The sequence below is a fragment of the Mchenga conophoros genome, linkage group LG1 (genome assembly GCF_057382185.1).
Source record: "Mchenga conophoros isolate Kocher_MC1m ecotype Shallow Benthic linkage group LG1, M_conophoros_male_GT1.1, whole genome shotgun sequence".
Lineage (NCBI taxonomy): Eukaryota > Metazoa > Chordata > Actinopteri > Cichliformes > Cichlidae > Mchenga > Mchenga conophoros.
In genome coordinates, this window is record NC_140526.1 from 41,040,335 (window position 1) to 41,061,697 (window position 21,363).

At 41.3% G+C, this 21,363-nt stretch overlaps 1 protein-coding gene across 3 annotated transcripts in view; it reads right to left on the minus strand.

The window, feature by feature from the left end:
* Nucleotides 1-614: 614 nt before the first annotated feature.
* Nucleotides 615-21,363, minus strand: part of cemip (cell migration inducing hyaluronidase 1) — a 155,570-nt gene continuing 134,821 nt past the window's right edge. For all 3 annotated transcript variants that reach the window (XM_085278589.1, XM_085278576.1, XM_085278582.1), the window contains exons 23-29: nt 20,339-20,550; nt 15,956-16,141; nt 15,299-15,503; nt 12,290-12,376; nt 8,910-9,067; nt 8,595-8,695; nt 615-6,213 (exon numbers count right to left, since the gene is read on the minus strand). In XM_085278589.1, the coding sequence (XP_085134715.1) occupies nt 6,086-6,213; nt 8,595-8,695; nt 8,910-9,067; nt 12,290-12,376; nt 15,299-15,503; nt 15,956-16,141; nt 20,339-20,550 (1,077 nt within the window). In that variant the 3' untranslated portion in view covers nt 615-6,085. The remainder of the gene's footprint in view (nt 6,214-8,594; nt 8,696-8,909; nt 9,068-12,289; nt 12,377-15,298; nt 15,504-15,955; nt 16,142-20,338; nt 20,551-21,363) is intronic.

Genomic DNA, 21,363 nt, shown 5'->3' on the forward strand with positions numbered 1-21,363 from the left:
ATCCCAGAGTCTGTCTTGGTTGTATCATTTTATTTTGTTGTTTTTATCCGTGACACCTTTTTCACACCTGTGAAAATATTGTCTGACATTAAACTGGTCCGTGGCACAAAAAAGGTTGAGGACCGCTGATGTTCAGTACAGCCACGTGATGCTGCTGCTGATACCAGCATAAACAAACGCAGCTGAACTTGAAACCCAAGTTTTAGTAAAGCTACTGACAGTACATTGTAATTAAAGCTTTGGCCAACAGGGGGCACACAAGCTTTTTGTGTAGGTATAGATGCAGTGGATCCTAAAAGGCATCAAGCTGTCACTGGGTGAGAGGCAGGTTGTGTACATATCTGTACAGACTTTATTCACAAAACAGGCTAAAATTAGCAGAAGTGTAGGGATGTCACATGGATGGTGCAGCTGCAACTCAGCTATTACATATTACTCTTCAGTAGAATTATTGTGGTCTTGATCTTAAAATGTGCAGTCACTCTGATTTTGTGTTTTTTAAGCAGTAAAATTATATTTTGTTCATCCCAGTATTGTATCCCAGTTAACGTCCACTGCTGTGGTTGCTAGTCACGCTGGGGTCCACTGTGTTGGTTTAATCAGGGACACAGAGATGTGCAGACAAACTGTCTTTATTTATGTGCAAAAATCCTCAAAGAAATTCAGAGTCATGGAGTTTCATCACCTTAGCCACTTATACAACACATCCATTTGGTATACAGTTAAAACAAGGCAACTATACCAGGAGTCATAGGCATGTATGCAATAAGTGGACCTATGATGGTTTTTGTTTCCTACATCCAGTATACATACAGGACAGTAATAACATTACAACTCAAAACAAGTCCCTCGTAGATTTACATCAAGAGTGTCTGTACAATAAATAAGTATAAAATATATCTCTTAGCAACCTGTGGATCTTTAAAAACACATACACGCATACAAAACGCTAAATTACTGCTACAACCTCCGAAAAAAGACCAGCTATTTCGGTAAAGGGAGAAGAATCGTTTTTTCTGGTCACATTGGAATCATTTTGAGGAGGGGGGAGCGACACATTTAAAAACAACCTGATTAAACATTCAGTGGACTGCTCAATTTCATCTTTTATATCTTTATGGGCTTCTTGCTGGTTCATTCCAACTGACAGGCAGATGGATCGCAAACACTGACGAAAACAAAAGAACCCAAACCATCAGCAGAAGACTACATCACAATATCAAGTGAGCGAGTGCTCGGAATGCAACAAAGCAAGTTAACCACCAGCTGGGATGCAAACCAGGAATGTTTTTGTTTCTTCTCTTCTGTTGTTTAAACGGAGCAGAACATTAGACTCACTTAACTGTTACACATCACAGGATGATTAATTATGCACATGCATCACACATGTGCTTGAAAAGACAACTGAAACTTAGTATTTGCTCCAGAAACTGCCTAGTAACCGTGGCTGACATGAAGGTCTGCTGGAGAATTGTCCAGCAGTTCATAATGTACACATATCAACCAGGCTACAAAGTACCGGACTGTATCCAAGTACCTCCTGTCCTGTTAATAGAAGGACAGTTGTGTTGTTTGTAATCTGGCTTTAGTTGCCATGTGCATATATTAAGAAATGATCTAACTGAAAAGCATCAGCTTAATCTGAATGGCACCTCACCTGATAACACAAAATAGATGCAATTCATTCAGATTTATGTATAGCTCAATTACAGACTTCCATATCGGCCCATATACAGGGAGTGCGTAATTATTAGGCAAGTTGTATTTCTGAGGAATAATGTTATTATTGAACAACAACCATGTTCTCAATGAACCCAAAAAACTCATTAATATCAAAGCTGAATGTTTTTGGAAGTAGTTTTTAGTTTTAGCTATTTTAGGGGGATATCTGTGTGTGCAGGTGACTATTACTGTGCATAATTATTAGGCAACTTAACAAAAAACAAATATATACCCATTTCAATTGTTTATTTTTACCAGTGAAACCAATATAACATCTCCACATTCACAAATATACATTTCTGACATTCAAAAACAAAACAAAAACAAATCAGCGACCAATATAGCCACCTTTCTTTGCAAGGACACTCAAAAGCCTGCCATCCATGGATTCTGTCAGTGTTTTGATCTGTTCACCATCAACATTGCGTGCAGCAGCAACCACAGCCTCCCAGACACTGTTCAGAGAGGTGTACTGTTTTCCCTCCTTGTAAATCTCACATTTGATGATGGACCACAGGTTCTCAATGGGGTTCAGATCAGGTGAACAAGGAGGCCATGTCATTAGTTTTTCTTCTTTTATACCCTTTATTGCAGCCACGCTGTGGAGTACTTGGACGCGTGTGATGGAGCATTGTCCTGCATGACAATCATGTTTTTCTTGAAGGATGCAGACTTCTTCCTGTACCACTGCTTGAAGAAGGTGTCTTCCAGAAACTGGCAGTAGGACTGGGAGTTGAGCTTGACTCCATCCTCAACCCGAAAAGGCCCCACAAGCTCATCTTTGATGATACCAGCCCAAACCAGTACTCCACCTCCACCTTGCTGGCGTCTGAGTGGGACTGGAGCTCTCTGCCCTTTACCAATCCAGCCACGGGCCCATCCATCTGGCCCATCAAGACTCACTCTCATTTCATCAGTCCATAAAACCTTAGAAAAACCAGTCTTGAGATATTTCTTGGCCCAGTCTTGACGTTTCAGCTTGTGTGTCTTGTTCAGTGGTGGTCGTCTTTCAGCCTTTCTTACCTTGGCCATGTCTCTGAGTATTGCACCTTGTGCTTTTGGGCACTCCAGTGATGTTGCAGCTCTGAAATATGGCCAAACTGGTGGCGAGTGGCATCTTGGCAGCTGCACGCTTGACTTTTCTCAGTTCATGGGCAGTTATTTTGCGCCTTGGTTTTTCCACACGCTTCTTGCGACCCTGTTGACTATTTTGAATGAAACGCTTGATTGTTCGATGATCACGCTTCAGAAGCTTTGCAATTTTGAGACTGCTGCATCCCTCTGCAAGATATCTCACTATTTTTGACTTTTCTGAGCCTGTCAAGTCCTTCTTTTGACCCATTTTGCCAAAGGAAAGGACGTTGCCTAATAATTATGCACACCTGATATAGGGTGTTGATGTCATTAGACCACACCCCTTCTCATTACAGAGATGCACATCACCTAATATGCTTAATTGGTAGTAGGCTTTCGAGCCTATACAGCTTGGAGTAAGACAACATGCATGAAGAGGATGATGTGGACAAAATACTCATTTGCCTAATAATTCTGCACTCCCTGTATATGTCAGAGTGCTGTCTCAGTGCTCTGTGAAAAACTTTGTAACCAGTTAATTTTATACTGCTCTCCTTATCCAACCATTAACTGTCCCAGTGACACATGCAAACAAGTATGAAATGAGTTCCAGTTATTTTGCAAGCAGTCATGAACCTCGGAGGGAACATGCTGTTCAGCTGCTACACCAAATGTGCAGATCAAAAACTGGCTTGTCTGTTAGTCTGATGACAATGTGCTGTCAGTGTGGCTGCTGTTGGGATTTAAACTAGTATCCTGTGTCATCCTGTCTTTGAAATGGGAAACAATCATTTGGTGAAAGAAGAACTTGTTCTTAGTTTTTGTGTTCCAAACGACTCCTAGAACTGCAACTGTAGCAGCTCACAGCTGTCTTCGTCATGCAGTTATTTTAAAGCCCATCTGGGGACAGAGCTCTAACTTTCATTTCAACAGCTGCAAAAAAAGTCCTCATCACTATACAATTAATGTTTTTTTGAGTGTACAAACAGGTCAAGACAAAGCCTTCAAGAAGAGACTGACCTAATGATGAGTCAAAGTTTCCCATTTTACACTTATCAATGACTTCCACCTTCAAGTGCGTGTTTTCATTTACTTTCTGTACTCTTTGGATGACCCATATGGGTCAGATTTAAAGATTTTAGCTGGGTGATGAGGTACATGAGCACAATCCCCAAATAACGCTCACACGTGTGGCTAGTTTTAGCAGCGATCTACAATTTGTGCTGTTTTTAAAACAAACATTTCAATATCAAGTGCAAATAATAAGACAGTTTTTTTTCACTACAGGTTGAAGACTGATTTCTGTGCTAAAGCTCAAATCTGTGAAAGATTTAATTAAGATTTTTGGTTGTGTCAGAGACCTGATGACCTTTAGTAAAGGGAGCCAATCCCAGCTGCTGGGAACAAACGTGTCAAAACACTGATTGTTAGTCCTAAAATTGGTAAGTGCCAAAAACCTGTTCAGGATTAAAGTTGGAGTCTGGTTGTGCTTTAGCCGTATGGAACAAGCACGTTTTCAGAAATGGTTAGCTGTTGCTGTCCCAATCAAATCTTATAGATGCATTTTGGCCTCACAATGCCTCTGTTACAAGCTTTTCCTCTTGTACAGAAAAAAACATCCTAAAAAAGGCGTGAATGTTAGAGGTTAACTGCAGTTGCTCTCTTAACATCTACCAGGTTTGCAAAATCCAATGGTGACTTTAGCCAGCAAGCTAGCATTATGTAAACAAATCAATGTTGTTGGCAGTGTTCTGTCAGAAAAAAAGATTCAACAGTGACCATCATCATCTATCATCACCTATTAATATTTTTCTAGAGACACTTGCGTAGACACCATTGGCTGTTCTGAGCTACTGCTGCCATGAGCTGACCGCTAACATGGCTGCCAGAGAGGGTGTTATCACCTGACAGTTCATCCCAGGCAGTGCTAGCTCTGTGAGGGGTGCCTCCACCTTTTACATACTTTCACATCATCCTTTCTCATAACCAAACACAGAATAAGCACCACATGATCCTGGATCAGTGGCTCGGAGCAACTGACTGTAGTGTGCATGTGTGTGTGACTGTGCATTTATATTAAGGAGTTGATAGTGGACTTCCGGAGGTGCAGAGAAGTACACACCCCCATCACCATCAGCGGCGCTGCTGTGGAGAGAGTGAGCAGCTTCCGGTTCCTTGGTGTACACCTGGCTGAGGATCTTACGTGGTCAGTACACACAAACAAAACAGTGAAGAAGGCGCAGCAGCGCCTCTTCTTTCTCAGGAGACTGAAAAGATTCGGCATGAGCCCCTGCATCCTCAGGACCTTCTATCACTGTGCCATTGAGAGCATCCTCACTGGATGCATCACCACCTGGTATGGCAACGGCACCGCCTACAACTGCAAAGCTCTCCAGCAAGTAGTGCGGTGCTCTGAACGGATAATTGGAGGTGAGCTTCCCTCCCTCCAAGACATCTACAGGAAGCGGTGCCTGAGGAAAGCGGGGAGGATCATCAAGGACTCCAGTCACCCCAGCCATAAACTGTTCAGACTGCTTCCATCAGGAAGGAGGTTCTGCAGCATCTGGTCCCGTACCAGCAGACTGAGAGACAGCTTCTTCCACCAGGCCATCAGACTGCTGAACACGTCATAGACACCTCAGCTTCACTACTGGAACTTCAACATTATGCACTCCATACTGTACAGTAACGCCACTGTTTTGCACATATTCAACTCTGTATATTTTATTTTATATATTTTATTTATTGTTTACTCTATTTAATTTGTAAAATATGTGTACACACACACACACACACACACACACACACACACACATACACACACACACATACACACACACACATACACACACACACACACACACACACATACACACACACACACACACACACACACACATACACACACACACACACACATACACACACACACATACACACACACACACACACACACACACACGCAGAAAAACATATTTAGTATACACATCCAGAAATGCATATACTGTATGCATTTATATATATTGTACATATATTTGTTAGTTTCAGATTTAGCCATTGTTATATTTTGCTTGTTTACATTATTGTATTTTGCACAACTCTGTTCCTTGTGAAGCTTGCACACAAGAATTTCACTCACATGTACCTGCACATGTGATGTGACAATAAAAGTGATTTGATTTGATTTGATTTGATTTGATTTGATTTGATTTGATTTTGTGGGGGTGTTGTGTTTCAGTATCCAGGCCCAAATGGTCACTTGGCTGATCCTCCCCACTCTGACTGCCACTCATAGCTTCATCTTGTGGATCACAGGGATGGGCAAAACTTGATGGATCTTGGCTTGTTCGCTGTCCGCCTCCAGATAGACCCAGTCAGGGTGGAAGGAGCCCTTAAAGCCCACAAATGCCAGCTTATCTGCAGAAAAGCCAGATGACACCAATAAAAGAGACATAAGTGGAGTACAAGTGGGATTCCACAGGATGTCCTAAAGCTGATTACTGTTTCTAACAATTCCTATAGTTTTACACTTTCTGCTTTCATTAACTTAACCATCTAGAGTATTTTTTTTTAAAATCAGTAGTATTTCCTCATTCCTCAAAGAAAAAGTTAAACTTGTAGCAGGTGCTTATACATTTGCCCTACAACTGCTCACTTCATGCTCTCCTTCATTGAAAAGGACAGATTTTATGCTTCTTTGATAGAACAACTTCTGGCATAATTCAGTATTCACTGTTAAGTCTGTGATGGAGTGCTGTCCTGGATTGGATGCAGTGGATCCGGTAAAATTCTTACACTCCCACTTCCATGTTTCACAAAGAGTTCTGATGCTAAATTGAAGTGTTTTCTCTAAAGAAGACGTCTCATTCAAACAAAGAAGTTCTATGTTGGTCTCATCTGCAGAGATGGGCAGTAACGCGTTACAAGTAACGCGTTATTGTAATCTGATTACTTTTTTCAAGTAACGAGTAAAGTAAGGGATTACTATTGCAAAAACGGTAATTAGATTACCGTTACTTTCCCGTAGGAACGCTGCGTTACTGCGTTACTAAAACCGTGATTTTTTGCGAGAATGTCTCATGACAGTGACGTAAGCGAGTGTGACGTTGGTGACAACAGCTGTGTGCAGATCAACAATGGATCATATATCGATTGTGGGAGAGAGTATGAGCGTGCAGCGTTTAAAGCGTGGAAGTACTGACCTTACTTTGAGTTTGATTCCATAAAAAGTGACAAAAACATTAGTGTCCGCTGTGCGTGGGAAGAAAACTTTTTACAGCGAAAAAACCCCTAAACTTCCAACAAGCACCGAGTAGCTACGACGTAATGGGAAACTCACAGAGAAACTCGCGGATTCTTGCCACACCTGCACCAGGGTAAACCTCCGCCTGCCCCACTCCTGCTTTACAGGTGAAAATAGAGCAACAGGACCGCTGAGTCTTTGACTTTATTTATTTTCTGCTGTGTTTTACTTGCATCTATTTGAAAGACTGAGTGTAAACACACAAAATATTTTATTTTATGTGCTGGAATGTGCAGAAAATAGGTTTAAATGTTAAACTAATTTATTCAACTCAGAGAATGTTGCATATAATTAAATTTTTGCTTCATGCATAAAGTTAAAAGATTAAAACTAATAAAACAAGTTTTAAAAAGAGACTTTTCCATTTGATTACATTTTGTATGATGATTATGCAGAAAAAGTAGAATTGGGCTGAAAGATCTATCGCTTTATGGTAAATGGTAAATGGCCTGCATTTGTATAGCGCTTTTCTAGTCCCTAAGGACCGCAAAGCGCTTCACACTACATTCACCCATTCACACACTGACAATGACAAGCTACATGCTTTATCTCCTATTCAGGTTGTAAATCGTGTTTTTAAAAAGTAACTAAGTAACTAAGTAATTAATTACTTTTGAAAATAAGTAATCAGTAAAGTAACGGGATTACTTTTGGGGGAAGTACTGATTACTTTTTTCAAGTAACTTGACCAACACTGCCCATCTGTAAACAAAGAAGCCTTTTTGGCCCGATGTGATCTTTTTGTTTTTGAATAGCAGAGCTTTCTCTATGCAGCCATGAACATTAGTCAATATTAGAGAGACTAGTTGATTAAAAGTTACTGTGCCTGATGGGTAAGGAAACAATTAACTACTCATGCCATGTAATAGAAGTTTTCCATCCTGTTATTTTTATTTGTGGCATTAACGATAGATAAGATCGATTAGGCAGCCATGCTCCAAGAAAGAACAGTCTATACCAGGGGTAGGCAACTCCAGGTCTCGAGGGCTGGTGTCCTGCAGGTTTTAGATCTCACACCTGAATCAAATGATTAGTTCATTATCAACTTCAAGACATGTTGAGGTCATTTAGCCATTTGAATCAGCTGTGTTGGATCAAGGACACATCTAAAACCTGCAGGACACCGGCCCTCGAGGTCTGGAGTTGCCTACCCCTGGTATATATAAATAAAATTTTTACCAATTTTAAAAGTTGGCAGGAGAAACCAGTGCTACCCCTCAGCCTCTGAGCAGACCCACCTACAGTATCACATTCAAAATCCTACATCTCAAGTTATCACATTCACGAGACTTTTGGAACACTTACTCTGACCTTGATGTCAAGGTCACTGAGATAGTCGAGGCACTTTCAGTATCAATTTGAAACTCCTACGTTGGCTCGTTCTCAAGTTATTGGGTGTCCACACCACCCGCCCACTCAGCAGGGTGATGGCAATACTCCATCAGCCTTTACAGAGTAAAAAGACAAGATAATAGAATAAGCACATAACAGCTACCTTTCAAACGGACGCTTTTCTCTGCGCCAAGTTTCCCCAGGACTTTGGTCCAGGATCCTCTGGTAACCAGGCGACCCTTGGATGTCATGAGGACAATTGAACTAGTGAAAGAGGGAGAGACACATTGATTGATATTTTAATGCAGCAAAATACATTTTTTGATCTGAAAAGCATTTAGATGAGTTTAACACACAATGTCAATGTAAATCAATTTTTGGAGGTCCTTTTATGTCCCCAAAGGACACAGTCTATCAGAACATGAAACAGCAATGTACCTCAGGGTGTTTGTCAGTGTAGGTGGAGAGAGTTTCTTACTTGTCTCGCAGTCCACTGATGTAGTTGTCTATCTCTGCAGGAATTCCCTGGAGGATGGAATTCCTGAAGCCTTTCGTGTCCACCACCTTCCCATCATGCCCATCAATTACTGTCAGGTGCACTCCATCTTCAGGTTGGTGCAACGTCTTGCCATTTACCTGTCACAACAGAGGCAGCCAATCACACTGCAGCTCCGAGATGTGTTAAGCCAATAATTTCTTTTTCACCTTTCTCTTTTGACTCCATAAGCATATACCGCTCCGTACATTACATTATTAGTCTTTAATATGTGTCTCTCTTTGTCTCTCTGCTCTTTTTCCCCCGAACCCCCAAACTATCGCAGAACATGACTGTCCCTCCCTGAGCCTGGATCTGCTCCCCCATGAGGGGGCTGATTGTTGGGGTTTCTACTGTATGGTTTACCTTACAATATAAAACACATTGAGGTGACTGTATTCAAATGATCACTTTAAGGATGTGACATCACAGAGCACCAGAGTTGTACAGCCTATCAGAATAAGTAAAAGGAAATAAAACTCTTACAGAGCGGAGTTGCACAATCTATGCTGCTTTTTTACAGAAACGTAAATAAATGATTCCTCTGGCGTCCCTGCTGGAAAGGAGCTGTGAACATTTGTTTCCCTCTTTATTTATAGACTTTTTACATGTAATTTGACATATCAGAACATAACATGTTCCAGCCAACGTGATCGGGCAGGAGGGTGAGGAGTTTTCCAAGCCAGCAAAATTCCACGCCGTGCCAGCAATAAAGGGAAAGCGATGACATCCAGCTGCTAACGATGAAGGTTTAGGGTGGAATCTTCAGAAACACTCGAAACATGAGAGAGCACTTTAAAATAAAAAGTGCAGTATAACTGAAGTGTTGGGCAGGTAAAAACGAGTTAAACCACAGGGGGAGGTGTTGCATCTGTTGCACAGGTCAGGAATACCGGGATATATTTTAGATCTAGTCTACATCTTGAGAAGTGTAATCTGTATACTGTCGTAAACTGAATAAGGGAGAGTCTTGCACACGAGGATGAGGTATGAATTATGTCAGTGACTTTGTCCCAGTAATCTTCCACAAACTTAAGACCCAAATCCTGTTCCCAACTGGAAGCAATTTTTTGGGTTGAATAATTGCCCGATGCCGTAATGAAAGTATATATTTGTGATATAAGAGCCTTATGGTGAGGCTTTAGCTCAAATAAGTCTTCCTACCAATGATTGGGGGCATGACTTGGAAACTCGGGCCAGATAGAAGATGCACATGTCTTTGAAAATAGCGGAACAACTGACACGAGGGCAAATCGTACAAAGAAGTCAGGTCACTAAAGCTGAGGAAAGTGTTATCTTTAAAAAAACATTTAATACCGTTTCTTGCCCATTTACAGAAGGACGAGTCCACCAGGGAGGGGGGAGGAGGTGGTTGTTACAGATTGGGGCCAGAGCAGAGGCTGAACTGAAGTGATGCCAGAATTAATCCCATATTTTTAGAGAGGCAATTAGAACAGGGTTGTCTGTAAACTGTAACAGGGAAACAGGGAGGGATGAAAATAATAGTGCTGAAGGTGTAAGAAGGTGAGGTAGAGAGACACGATTAAGCCTCAGGGCAACACCAAGTAGCCTGAAGATCATTCAGCCAGTAAGTAAACTTTTGAAGAGCGAGACCACCACTGAGCCTACCCTGTTGTAGTGAGGTCATACTAATCCTGGGGGTTTTGTTTGTCCAAATAAATGATGAAATCATTCGATTCACAGATTTGAAAAAGGATTTAGGTAAAAACAGAGGGATGCACTGAAAACCACAGAGAAATATGGGTAGATTATTCATTTCCTACCAAGAAGAGATAGAGGAAGGTTTGCCCACCTTTGAAAGCCAACCTTACATAGTTTAGCAAAGGATTACCATCTGCAGCTTTAAATGAAGTGGTAATATGTACCTGAAGAAGCCAGGTGGAAATCAAAATGGGTTTGATTTGATTGATTTCTCACGGACAATAACCATATCCAACTTCTTGATAGCACTGAACTGGTTTGCATTGGTGCATTATATCTTTTATATCTTTATTCTCTCCCCCCCCCCCCCCTTTCTTAAATAGACAACCATCATATCTCACAGTACAATAATATTGAACGGGTTGCATTGTTGCATTTTGTCATGTTTCTCAGGTCTTTGTCTGAATGTCCTATGAACATTACCTGTCTTGTTCTCATGTTGTTGCTAAGGATTGTCTCATTGCACTGAAGTCACACTGGGTTAAATATTTACACTTGGGTTTTAAGGGTTTTTTTTTTTACGGGTTGCACGGAAGCCCCAAACGCAATTTCATTGTTCTTTGACAATGACAATAAATAAATACTTGACTTTGTCTAAGCTCGTGTGCAGCTGGGCTTGCAGGAAAGCGTTCACTCTTTTGTACAGCCGTGAACACTTTAGATCCAACCTTTAGAACTGCTCATCTCACAGAAGACAAAAGGGAAAAAGCTCATATCCTTTTGTACCTGCTCACCCTTTCTGCCCACTCTCACACTGGATGTCACATCTTCTGACATCTAACCACACACAGGGACATCCAATCACATTATTAACGCCTAATCACCTGATGTGGACCCACATCTTCTTCTCTCTGTCTGTGTGTAATTCTACTTCAATTAGATATGAATTTAATTAGTTACTTCATCAGGCCATGTGCTCTGAATCTCAGTTTGTTGCACTTTGGAGGAGCATGAGGCTGAACACGGTGACAGTCTAGCACACAGCTGTCAGGTGGCTGAGGCAGAGTACTGAAAAGAGTCTGGGACCTGAGCGCAGGAGTTCAAGAGTTTTGTGAAAAGAAAGACACTCCAGACGAAGCTCTCAGGTGCAGAACGGGAGGCTGATCGTGCTTGCTGTACTAACAAATGAACTTAAAACCAAACTGCAATGCAAGGGCCTATTTGCACATGAAACATACAGCCTGAAGGCTTTCATGAGAAAGAGAGCAACTTTCTCACTCTGTCTCATCAGCTGATCGTCTCAGCTCCTGCTCATCCACTCCCTGCAAGATGAGTTTCAAGGTGATTTGCCTTCAAACATTCGAAGTGAAAAGCACATGGTTTAATCTCCCTTTACTTGCAGTGTAGATAAATAATCCAGTGATGTTCGGCTTGAACTCCTTGACCTGCAGTCTGACTCACTACATGCGGCACTTCAAGTCAGCAACACTGCTGGAACTTTCCACACAAAAGCTCAGAAGATGTTTGTTGTCCTTATTTGTATCTTTAAATAAAAACATTCTGAGTGATGAGGTTTAACAAAAGTAGATACAGGTTCAATCAAACTCTCGGTAACTAGATCATTAGAGCCATTCTTCAGGTGTGTCTGAGAGAGAGGTTACCTCAGTAAAGGCAACGTCCTTCTTGATGTGGAAGTGGCGGGTGTTGTAGGACTCCAGTTTGATCTCCAGGAAGTGCTCTGAGGAGTGCTAGGAGCAAGTCCACAAAGAAACAGTGATGATAGTATATTCACAGCAGCAAAAACACATTTAACATGGGGAAAATATGACATCGTGAAAGACTGTTCAGGGGAAACCAGCGGCAGGGAAAATAAGAGGAAAACAGTGTGTATCAGATGGTGCTTGGAATATATATCTTTGAAATACAACCACAGAATTTAAAATATCAATCACACAGCAAGCAGCAAAAACATGAGTAGATGGTCTGCTTCTGAAAAACAAACAATATCAATACGCTCACTATGAAACTAATATAAGTGAAGAAATATGTGTCAGACAGCAGCAAATCCTCTGGATTTCCACCAATAATGTACAAACTGTGTAATATGTCCAAATCTAGATGAAGTTGGTGTGTATTTGTCTGCATGCCTCTCTTTTCACTCATGTATTTGTTCTGTAGTTCGTTTTTTGTCCCGCTTGTTGTTTGTTTGTATTTTCTTGCCTCAAACCCAGCAGCAGTAGATGGCTGTCGCTTGCTGAGCCTGATTCTGCCATTTCCTGTTAAAAGAGTCTTTTTTCAGAGTGGACAACTAAATCTCTCTGTTATACTGTACGTCTTTACCTTACATTATGAAGCGGCTTGAGACAACTCAAGCTGTGTATGCAGTGTTCAAGTAGTCCAAAGATCATTGATGGCCAAGGCTCACTGATGCTCGTGGGCAGTGAAGACTGGCCCTTGTGGTCTGACTCAACAGATGAGATACCATCAGTCAAATTGCTGAAAAAAGTTGATTCTGGTTCTGACAGAAAGATGTCAGAATACACAGCGTATCACAGTGTGTTGCACATGTGGCTGCAGACCAGTCAGGATGCTCATGCTGACCTCTGTGCACCACTGAAAACACCAGCAATGGACACATGAGCGTCAGAATTGGAGCGATGGAAGAAGGTAGGCTAATATGATGAGTCACATTTTCTTTTACATCACGTGGATGGCCAGGGTTGGAATTTATGTAGGCAATATTTGATATTGTATAAATTTGATACTGCGCGTCATTTCCTGGGGAACACCTGACTGGATGCACCATGGGAAAAAGACGAGCTAGCAGTGTGACGCTTTAGACAATGTTCTGCTGCGAAACTTCGGGTAATTCATCAATCTGGATGTTACTTTGACACGTTCCACCTGTCTAAGTCTTGTTGCAGACCATGTACACCCTTTCATGGAAATGGTGCTCCCTGATGGCTGTGGTGTCTTTAGGCAGGATCATTCACCCAGCCACAGAGCAATGGTTTGAGGAGCACAACAATGCATTTGAGGGTTTGACCTCCATATTCCCCAAATCTCAGTCAAATCAGGCATCTGTGGGATATGCTAGAGTCTGATCCATCAAGGCTCAACCTCGCAACTCACAGGACTTACAGGATCTGTTACATTGGAAGCAAAAGGGGGACCAAGACAATATTAGGCAGGTGGTCAATAAAATAAAATAAAATTTTATTTATACAGCGCCAACCAGGCTCAGGGAGGGGCGGGGCCATCTGCTGCGACCGGTTGGGGTGAGAGAAGGAAGACAGGATAAAGACATGCTGTACGTATGATTCAGTGCAGAGAGGTCTATTCACACATAGTGAGTGAGAAAGGTGACTGAAGAAGAAACACCCAGTGCATCATGGGAATCCCCCGGCAGCCTACGTCTATTGCAGCATAACTAAGGGAGGATTCAGGGTAACCTGGTCCAGCCCTAACTATATGCTTTAGCAAAAAGGAAAGTTTGAAGCCTAATCTTGAAAGTAGAGATAGTGTCTGTCTCCTGAATCCAAACTGGAAGCTGGTTCCACAGAAGAGGGGCCTGAAAACTGAAGGCTCTGCCTCCCATTCTACTTTTAAATACTCTAGGAACAACAAGTAGGCCTGCAGAGCGAGAGCCAAGTGCTCTAATAGGGTGATATGGTACTACAAGGTCATTAAGATAAGATGGGGCCTGATTACTGATACCATATTAATGAGATTTTTAGGACTGAGTACAATAACCTCAGTTTTATATTACTTTTTATGTCGTCCTAGCACTGAACCCTGTGGAACTCCATAATTAACCTCAGTGTGTGAAGAGGACTCTCCATTTACATGCACAAACTGGAGTCTATTAGATAGATATGATACAAACCACTGCAGCGCAGTACTTGTAATACCTACAGCATGTTCTAATCGCTCTATTAGGATATTATGGTCGACAGTATCGAACGCTGCACTGAGGTCTAGCAGGACAAGCACAGAGATGAGTCCACTGTCAGAGGCCATAAGAAGATCATTTGTAACCTTCACTAAAGCTGTTTCTGTGCTGTGATGAGCTCTGAAACCTGACTGAAACTCTTCAAATAAGCCTCTGCAGATGATCTGTTAGCTGTTTGACAACTACTCTTAGGTTGATCATATTTAAGATTGAAGCATTAATTAATGGCAGGACTTCTTTGAGCAGTCTTGTAGGAATGGGGTCTGACAGACACGCTGATGGTTTGGAGGAAGAGAGAAACCTTTTCTTCAATCAGTGATGAATAGTAAGATGTTCTAGCTTTCTTATAAAGCAGGAAACTATTTCTCCAGGCTAAATGATGATCTTCTAAATTTGTGATATGTCATTTTCTCTCCAGCTTACGAGTTATGTGCTTTAAGGTGCGTGTTTGAGAATTATACCAGGGATCAAGTGGTATGATTGTCACAGTACTATACCTGGTTACTGTATATTGCACCTCTACTGAATCTCTCCACTCTCCCTCTCTCTTTACGGTGTTTCAGAGTGGATTTTAACACCAAGAGAAGAAAATAAGCATTTCTTTTAATCTTCCATCTAGCCAGGACATATATTCTTTCTATACTTCTAATGACATGAATAATGCCAATTCCACAGGAAAATAGTGGGGAGTTGGAATCATTTTAATTTCATTGCTCACCAGCCTGGCAGTGGGAATTTTTCTGGGCATTGGAACATCGACAATGGGCAGCTCAGCATGTTTGGGGTACGCCTTAGCCAAGCAGTTGCTGGGTGGACTGCCTTTTGGTACGATTGCTGTGATCTTCACCCTCTCACAACCCTTCACAGAGCAGAAGGCAAACGTCTCTCTGTGATTGTGGGCTTTCACCTTCAGGAAGAGGAGGCTGCGAGACACACAATGAATGACAGGCATCATATGCTTTCCCTGACACTTAGCAACCAAAAACAAATCACACTGTTAAAGGTATTCCTGACATCTGACATTGCAATGCACAGAGGTTTCACAGTACACTCATGTCATCTAACCCTGAGCAGTCAGGTGATCAGTAATACCTACAGGTACACTTTTTTGTGAAATCTTACAGTGCCATCCATCCATCCTCTTAACAGTATATCAGTATATATCCAGGGTATGCCCAGCTTTATGTGTGCTTAGTCACAAAGGTCACACCTTTGCATCTTTTATTGTAGGAATGCCACATTTCACTTTGGGCTGATGTAGCTCTTATTTTACTGTAAGAGTGATCTTTTCTGTGTGTCTAATCCCTGTATATTTTTCCTAGTTGTCCTACTTCTGGTAATGAGTGTAATGTAGTGGTCTGTGCATGTGTCGGACCCAGTGTCTTCTTCCCAGTAGAAATATCCTCTGGCCAAGTGCAAGTGGTTGATCTTCTCCTTGTGAGTCGTCCTCACGAAGACGCCAGTCTTGCGGGTTTGTTTGGTCAGCCGATTGTGGATGTCTGACAGGATTGTGAAGGTGGTACCTTGCGGATAGCAGAGGCCCACATTGATCCAGTCATTCCTGAAACACAAGGGAAACACCAATCCAATCCAAATCCAATATGATCTGATTTAATTTCAAAAGCAAAAACATGGGGACATCACTATCAGGTATTTTTGTGTAAATGAAACTGAACCTTATGATTTACACAACAACACATGTACAGACTTAAAGTCAACATGATATAAGCTGATGTTAAACGAGCTACTGTGGCTGATTTCTAGCCTGCAGACACTACGAGGCAGGTTGAAAGGTGGAATTCAGCGAGCGACTAATGAGTATTACCTTTAATATCAGCTTAAATTCTAATTGACTGGTACCTTGATGTAACCTAAAACTGCAACCACCACAGCTTACCAACCTGTCCAACAAAATGCATTACCATAAACAGAATGCTGTTTAGAGTGCATGAACTGCCAAGTATATTCATGCAACCTTCAAATAATGCAGAGTTCAACTTGCTGTCAAACATATTTCTTTATATGAAAAACCATTCACATCTTATACTGATGCAATATCTGATTTAAAAACTCTAAAATGATTTAAATGCAGTCCTTATATTGACTGTTTATCAGATGTCACTGAGCACCTGACATTTCTCTGACCTTCCTCTTAATCTAAAATTGGTTTAACACTGAAAAGAAAAGCAGTGATGTGAACAAGTGGCTTCAGATGAACTAAGTGCAAAGTAACAAGCCTGCGTTGAAAATGTAAGGAGTGGAACGTAGATGTATTGCTGTTCAAATGTAGGGAGTGAGCATTAAAAGTTGCCAGTTGCATAATGACTGAAACTAGCACCACTGGGCTGTGAGGTCAGTTCCTTGATCATTAATGTGCAAATCGTCGTGACCATTAATTAACAACAACTAATCAAAGCCCACTGATCACTGATCAAAGACCAAATGTACCGTTACAAACTGTCACGGTGGGGAAACCTGCAGTCGGCTGAGACTGAAGAAGTCACCTGGATGAGTGACGAAACGTTTCTCCCACTGAAAACGTCCAGATGAGCAGACTCAACCTTTTGGGATTGTTAGAGGGTAAGATGCAGGGCGCACCATTTAAAGACTCACCAGTCTATCACAGATATGCATTAGTATTCAAAAATCAAAGTGTTTAATTTATACACTGTGGCATGGGGCTGATTCTCAGTCATTTGTGTGCAGCATACAGAATGCATGTTATTTGCATTTACATTGCAAAACGTTCTGATTACCTTAATGACTCTTCTGTCAGCAGCTCAGCTTAACTATTCAGGATCTGACTTCACAAAGCCACGCATGCTGTTTATCAATCATCAGTTCCCCTTAGTGGTCTGCTGAAAGGTGCCAGCTCTACTTAAAGACTAAATACATGAAAAAACACTAAATAAGGTCAAATATTACGTGAAATAAAACCTGCCATATAAACTGACTCAAATCAGATCTCTTTAACTCAAAAGCTTCTTCAAAATGAATCTTCTACAAGATTTTTTGTCAATATTTTTTAAAACAAACAAACGAAAACTGTGTCATTATATGAAAGTCAGACAAAAACATAATTAAACTCGTCAGTTTACTCTCAAAACAGAGGTTTTGAGTCAAAACAGGAACAAGATGTGGTTCGCTTCTTTTTACAGAAGTTTGCCTCACTTGCTAAACACCACAATGAGCTGTAGATGGAGCCATTGTTCTTTGCACAATCAGTGAAAATGATTCGTATTAGTTCTGTCATGTTTTGATTCAGGCCATCAGGGATTAACTGACAAGCTTGAAATAACAAACAGACTTCATGCAGTTTAAATAGCTCAGGGCCGCACCATGAAAGCCAGCTGAAGAGAGGCCAAAGCTCAAAAAGAAACTTTTCCTATTTTTGCAGCGAATCGTTGGAAAGAATGTTGAGAGGTGAAGGGGCTGATGGGCTCCATTTCATTCAAATTAATAACAGAAATCCTCTAAATATAGACTCTAGTTTCAAAGCAGAATCCATGTGTTCAATAAACTCCCATCATGTTCCCAATTACTTCAACTGTTTCATCTTTCTGTGCTAAGGTCAAGGGTCGACTCACCACAGTAGCCTGACACCTACCTACATTCCAACAGTCCATTTTGCTTAGGAAGTTTCCTAACTGACAGACCTGGAATTATCTGTGTGGTGGCCATAATCAAAGCTCTTCCAATTCTCCAAATTTGTTTGAAGATTTGAAGAACTGGAACAGGAAATGACAATAAACCCCCTTTAAACTGGAAACAGGAAAGGAAAGGGGGCTTCAGTGCTTCCTTTATTGCTTCCTTATCATAGGATACACTGGACCATCCTGGGTCCACTGGGAGGAAAAAACATCCCGTCTAATAAGTCATCGTGATGGACCATCCAACCAATTATGAAAACAATCGAATTAATAAACAAAGCAGATGATGGAAATGTTCACTGTAACTGCACGTTCATCCAAAACGTCCTGATAGATTTAACAACAGTTTGTTAAACTCACAGCTGAACTTGTTGTAATAAGAGCTGAAGAACACCATGTGAGCTCAAGATTATGATCTACATTAATGTTAATGTTCCGTATATTCAGCTTTCACCAGCAATGTCCTTGTTTTTAAGATTCATTCTTACTTGAGGTCAGCTGGGATAAGTGACGGACTGAGGGAATTTTACGGCAGTCAGGGAGGAGGAACTACTTTTGATCAACAACAGTAAAATACAAGAAAACAAGATGGATCTAATTTATATGCTATGGGACAGATTTACTAAGTGAGGAAATTTATTTTCATGTCACAATTGCAGGATGATCTAACAATGCACTGTGATTTATATACAACGAGGCAGCTGGTTCACTTCAGTAAAAACCAGCATTCTGCTGAGATTCAGTGGCTCAAAAATCCAGTGTGAGCTCAAGTTTCACACTCTAAAAACAGCGAGGGAAAATAAATAAATCAATATACTTTTAATATAAGAAATATCTCTTATGATAGAAATCACTAAGCACCGGTGCAGAGGGTTCTGAGGATTAGGAGTCAGGTGGAGCTCAGGGTTTATCTAGAGGAGAGCTGCATTATTACAAACTATTCAACCATATAAACCTGAACTCTGTGTGGAACGGCTGAGCTGTACAATGTGCAGAAGAACTGATGGCACATGCAGTCCTTGCTGTCTCTCACAGTGGTGTCCAGAAAACCATGAAATCCTGGTCTTATTAGAGAGGACGTCCATGCTGCTTCAGAAAGTGTAGCTGGACGGATAAGCTACATAAAAATTCTTAGGCATGGAAACAGACGCAGAACTGCAGTCTTACATAGTTCTCTCAACTATTTCCTCCAGCTTCAGCCAAAGATTTGATCAATTTATCTTTATTTAACGTTTAGTTAAAACAACTGTGCTTGACTTGTGCCACGATATGCGGAGGCAGATTGTTTGGATTCTTTTTACGTGAGGACCCAAATGCAAACATGACAGACAGGGGGGGCCTGGAATAGTCACGAGGAGGGGAACATGGGAACTAAATGTTGGAAAACTCAGACATGAGGATCAAACGCACAGAGGGGCACAGAGGACAAAGACACAAGGGGAACATAAAAAACAAATAACTGAACTGATCATAAGTAAACTCAGAGACGTAATAAGAATGAACTCAGAACTAACCAGTGAAAATAATAATAATACATAGCAGATACCAAAACATCATGTGACGTTATGCACCGTAGAGGCTGAAATACCCTGTGAAGTCGAGGCACACAACTGATGATGTGTTCCGATGGTAAAGCTTCTGGGCTGCTTTCTCACAGCAGCCGTCCCTCGAGACTTTCTCCATTTGAAGCAATGCATCATCGGGGACTGTAACATCCAGTCCTTTTATACTTCTAAACTAAGACTAAAGTTACTGGATTAGACACACTTAAACTTTGTCAGGATGGCGCTATGTTGAGCTCTACTGCTATTATGAGGAACCAAATTTATGAAAAGTCTGTGAAAAAATAACCTACCATTATACTTCCATCAGACCAGGACACCCAATAGCACAAGGGTAAGTATTCAAAGGAAATTGAAAACACTGAAGAACCATGTTAGCTTCTCTTAATTGGCTCCCAGGATAGAATTTCAAATCTTTCTATTTATATACAAAGTGTTTAATGACCAACCTCACACAGTGTGTGTGGTACAATGGTCCAACAGTACAGACACTGGTGCTGTTAACGTGCTTTGAGTAAAAAAATGTTTCTAAGTTTATTCACTGACTTGTTGAAGTTGATGAGCCAGATGGTGACCTCAGCAGGTGCCGCCTGGTCCCAGTGGATGGTGTAGCCTTTGGCCAGGGTGACCACTGGCTGGAACTGCTGGTAAACTTTCCGCTTGTCCAGGGCGCCTTCAAGTGTTAGGGGTCGATCAGGGTATTCATCCCTCACTATCTGCATGTTAAGGTTGGCAGGGTTTCGTGTTTGAACATAGATCTGAAAAAAAAAGAAAAGAATGCATTGCATATAATAATATATAAAATCATAGAAGTACCTGATTTAGTAGAAGTATCACGTTTTAGTTATTCAATTAGTATAGCCACTCTGACTTCACTCTGTGACAATCCTTTCTCTTTGTTCACTCTATATATGTTCGGTGCTCTGTATTGTAAACCCGACACCCTCATTGTGGCGTCTCTACTTTACAATATAAAGTGCTGTGAGGTGACTGTTGTGAATTGGTACAGGTCACTATGTTTGTTCATACACTGAATACCTGTACATGATGCACACAGATATGGATCCAGATTCAACACTAGCCTCTAATTCACTTTGAAAGATGGGAAGTCATGACTATGGCTGCATTGGTTCACTTTGCTTGTGCTACTGCAATATAGGTGTCAGCTAATTGAATCACATTTACTTAAAATGCCCAGAAGCGTGAGGTTGACGCTTGTGCAGCTGGTTGGTTCGATTTAATATGAAGGAGATGAAGTTGACCTTGGTGGTGTGCAGTGGCATGAGTCACTAGTTGTTGTTGCTATGATGAGCCCCCCAGGAAAGATACCACACCAAGACATCAGGCACACACCCACTGAAGTAATACATGTATTTGAATCCTGGCTAAGAACTGAAGTGCCTCTGGTTTAATGACAACCTTTCTAAAACAGGTTGTCATTAGTCACTAAAAAGGGAGAAAGGTGCTAGAGTGTGGTCATGGTGCATTTTAGTGTAAGAAGGTCTGTCCTTGTGATTTTGTGTCCCACTGGGTTTGACTGCCACCAGTCAACTGTCCAGCTGTCGAAGCTC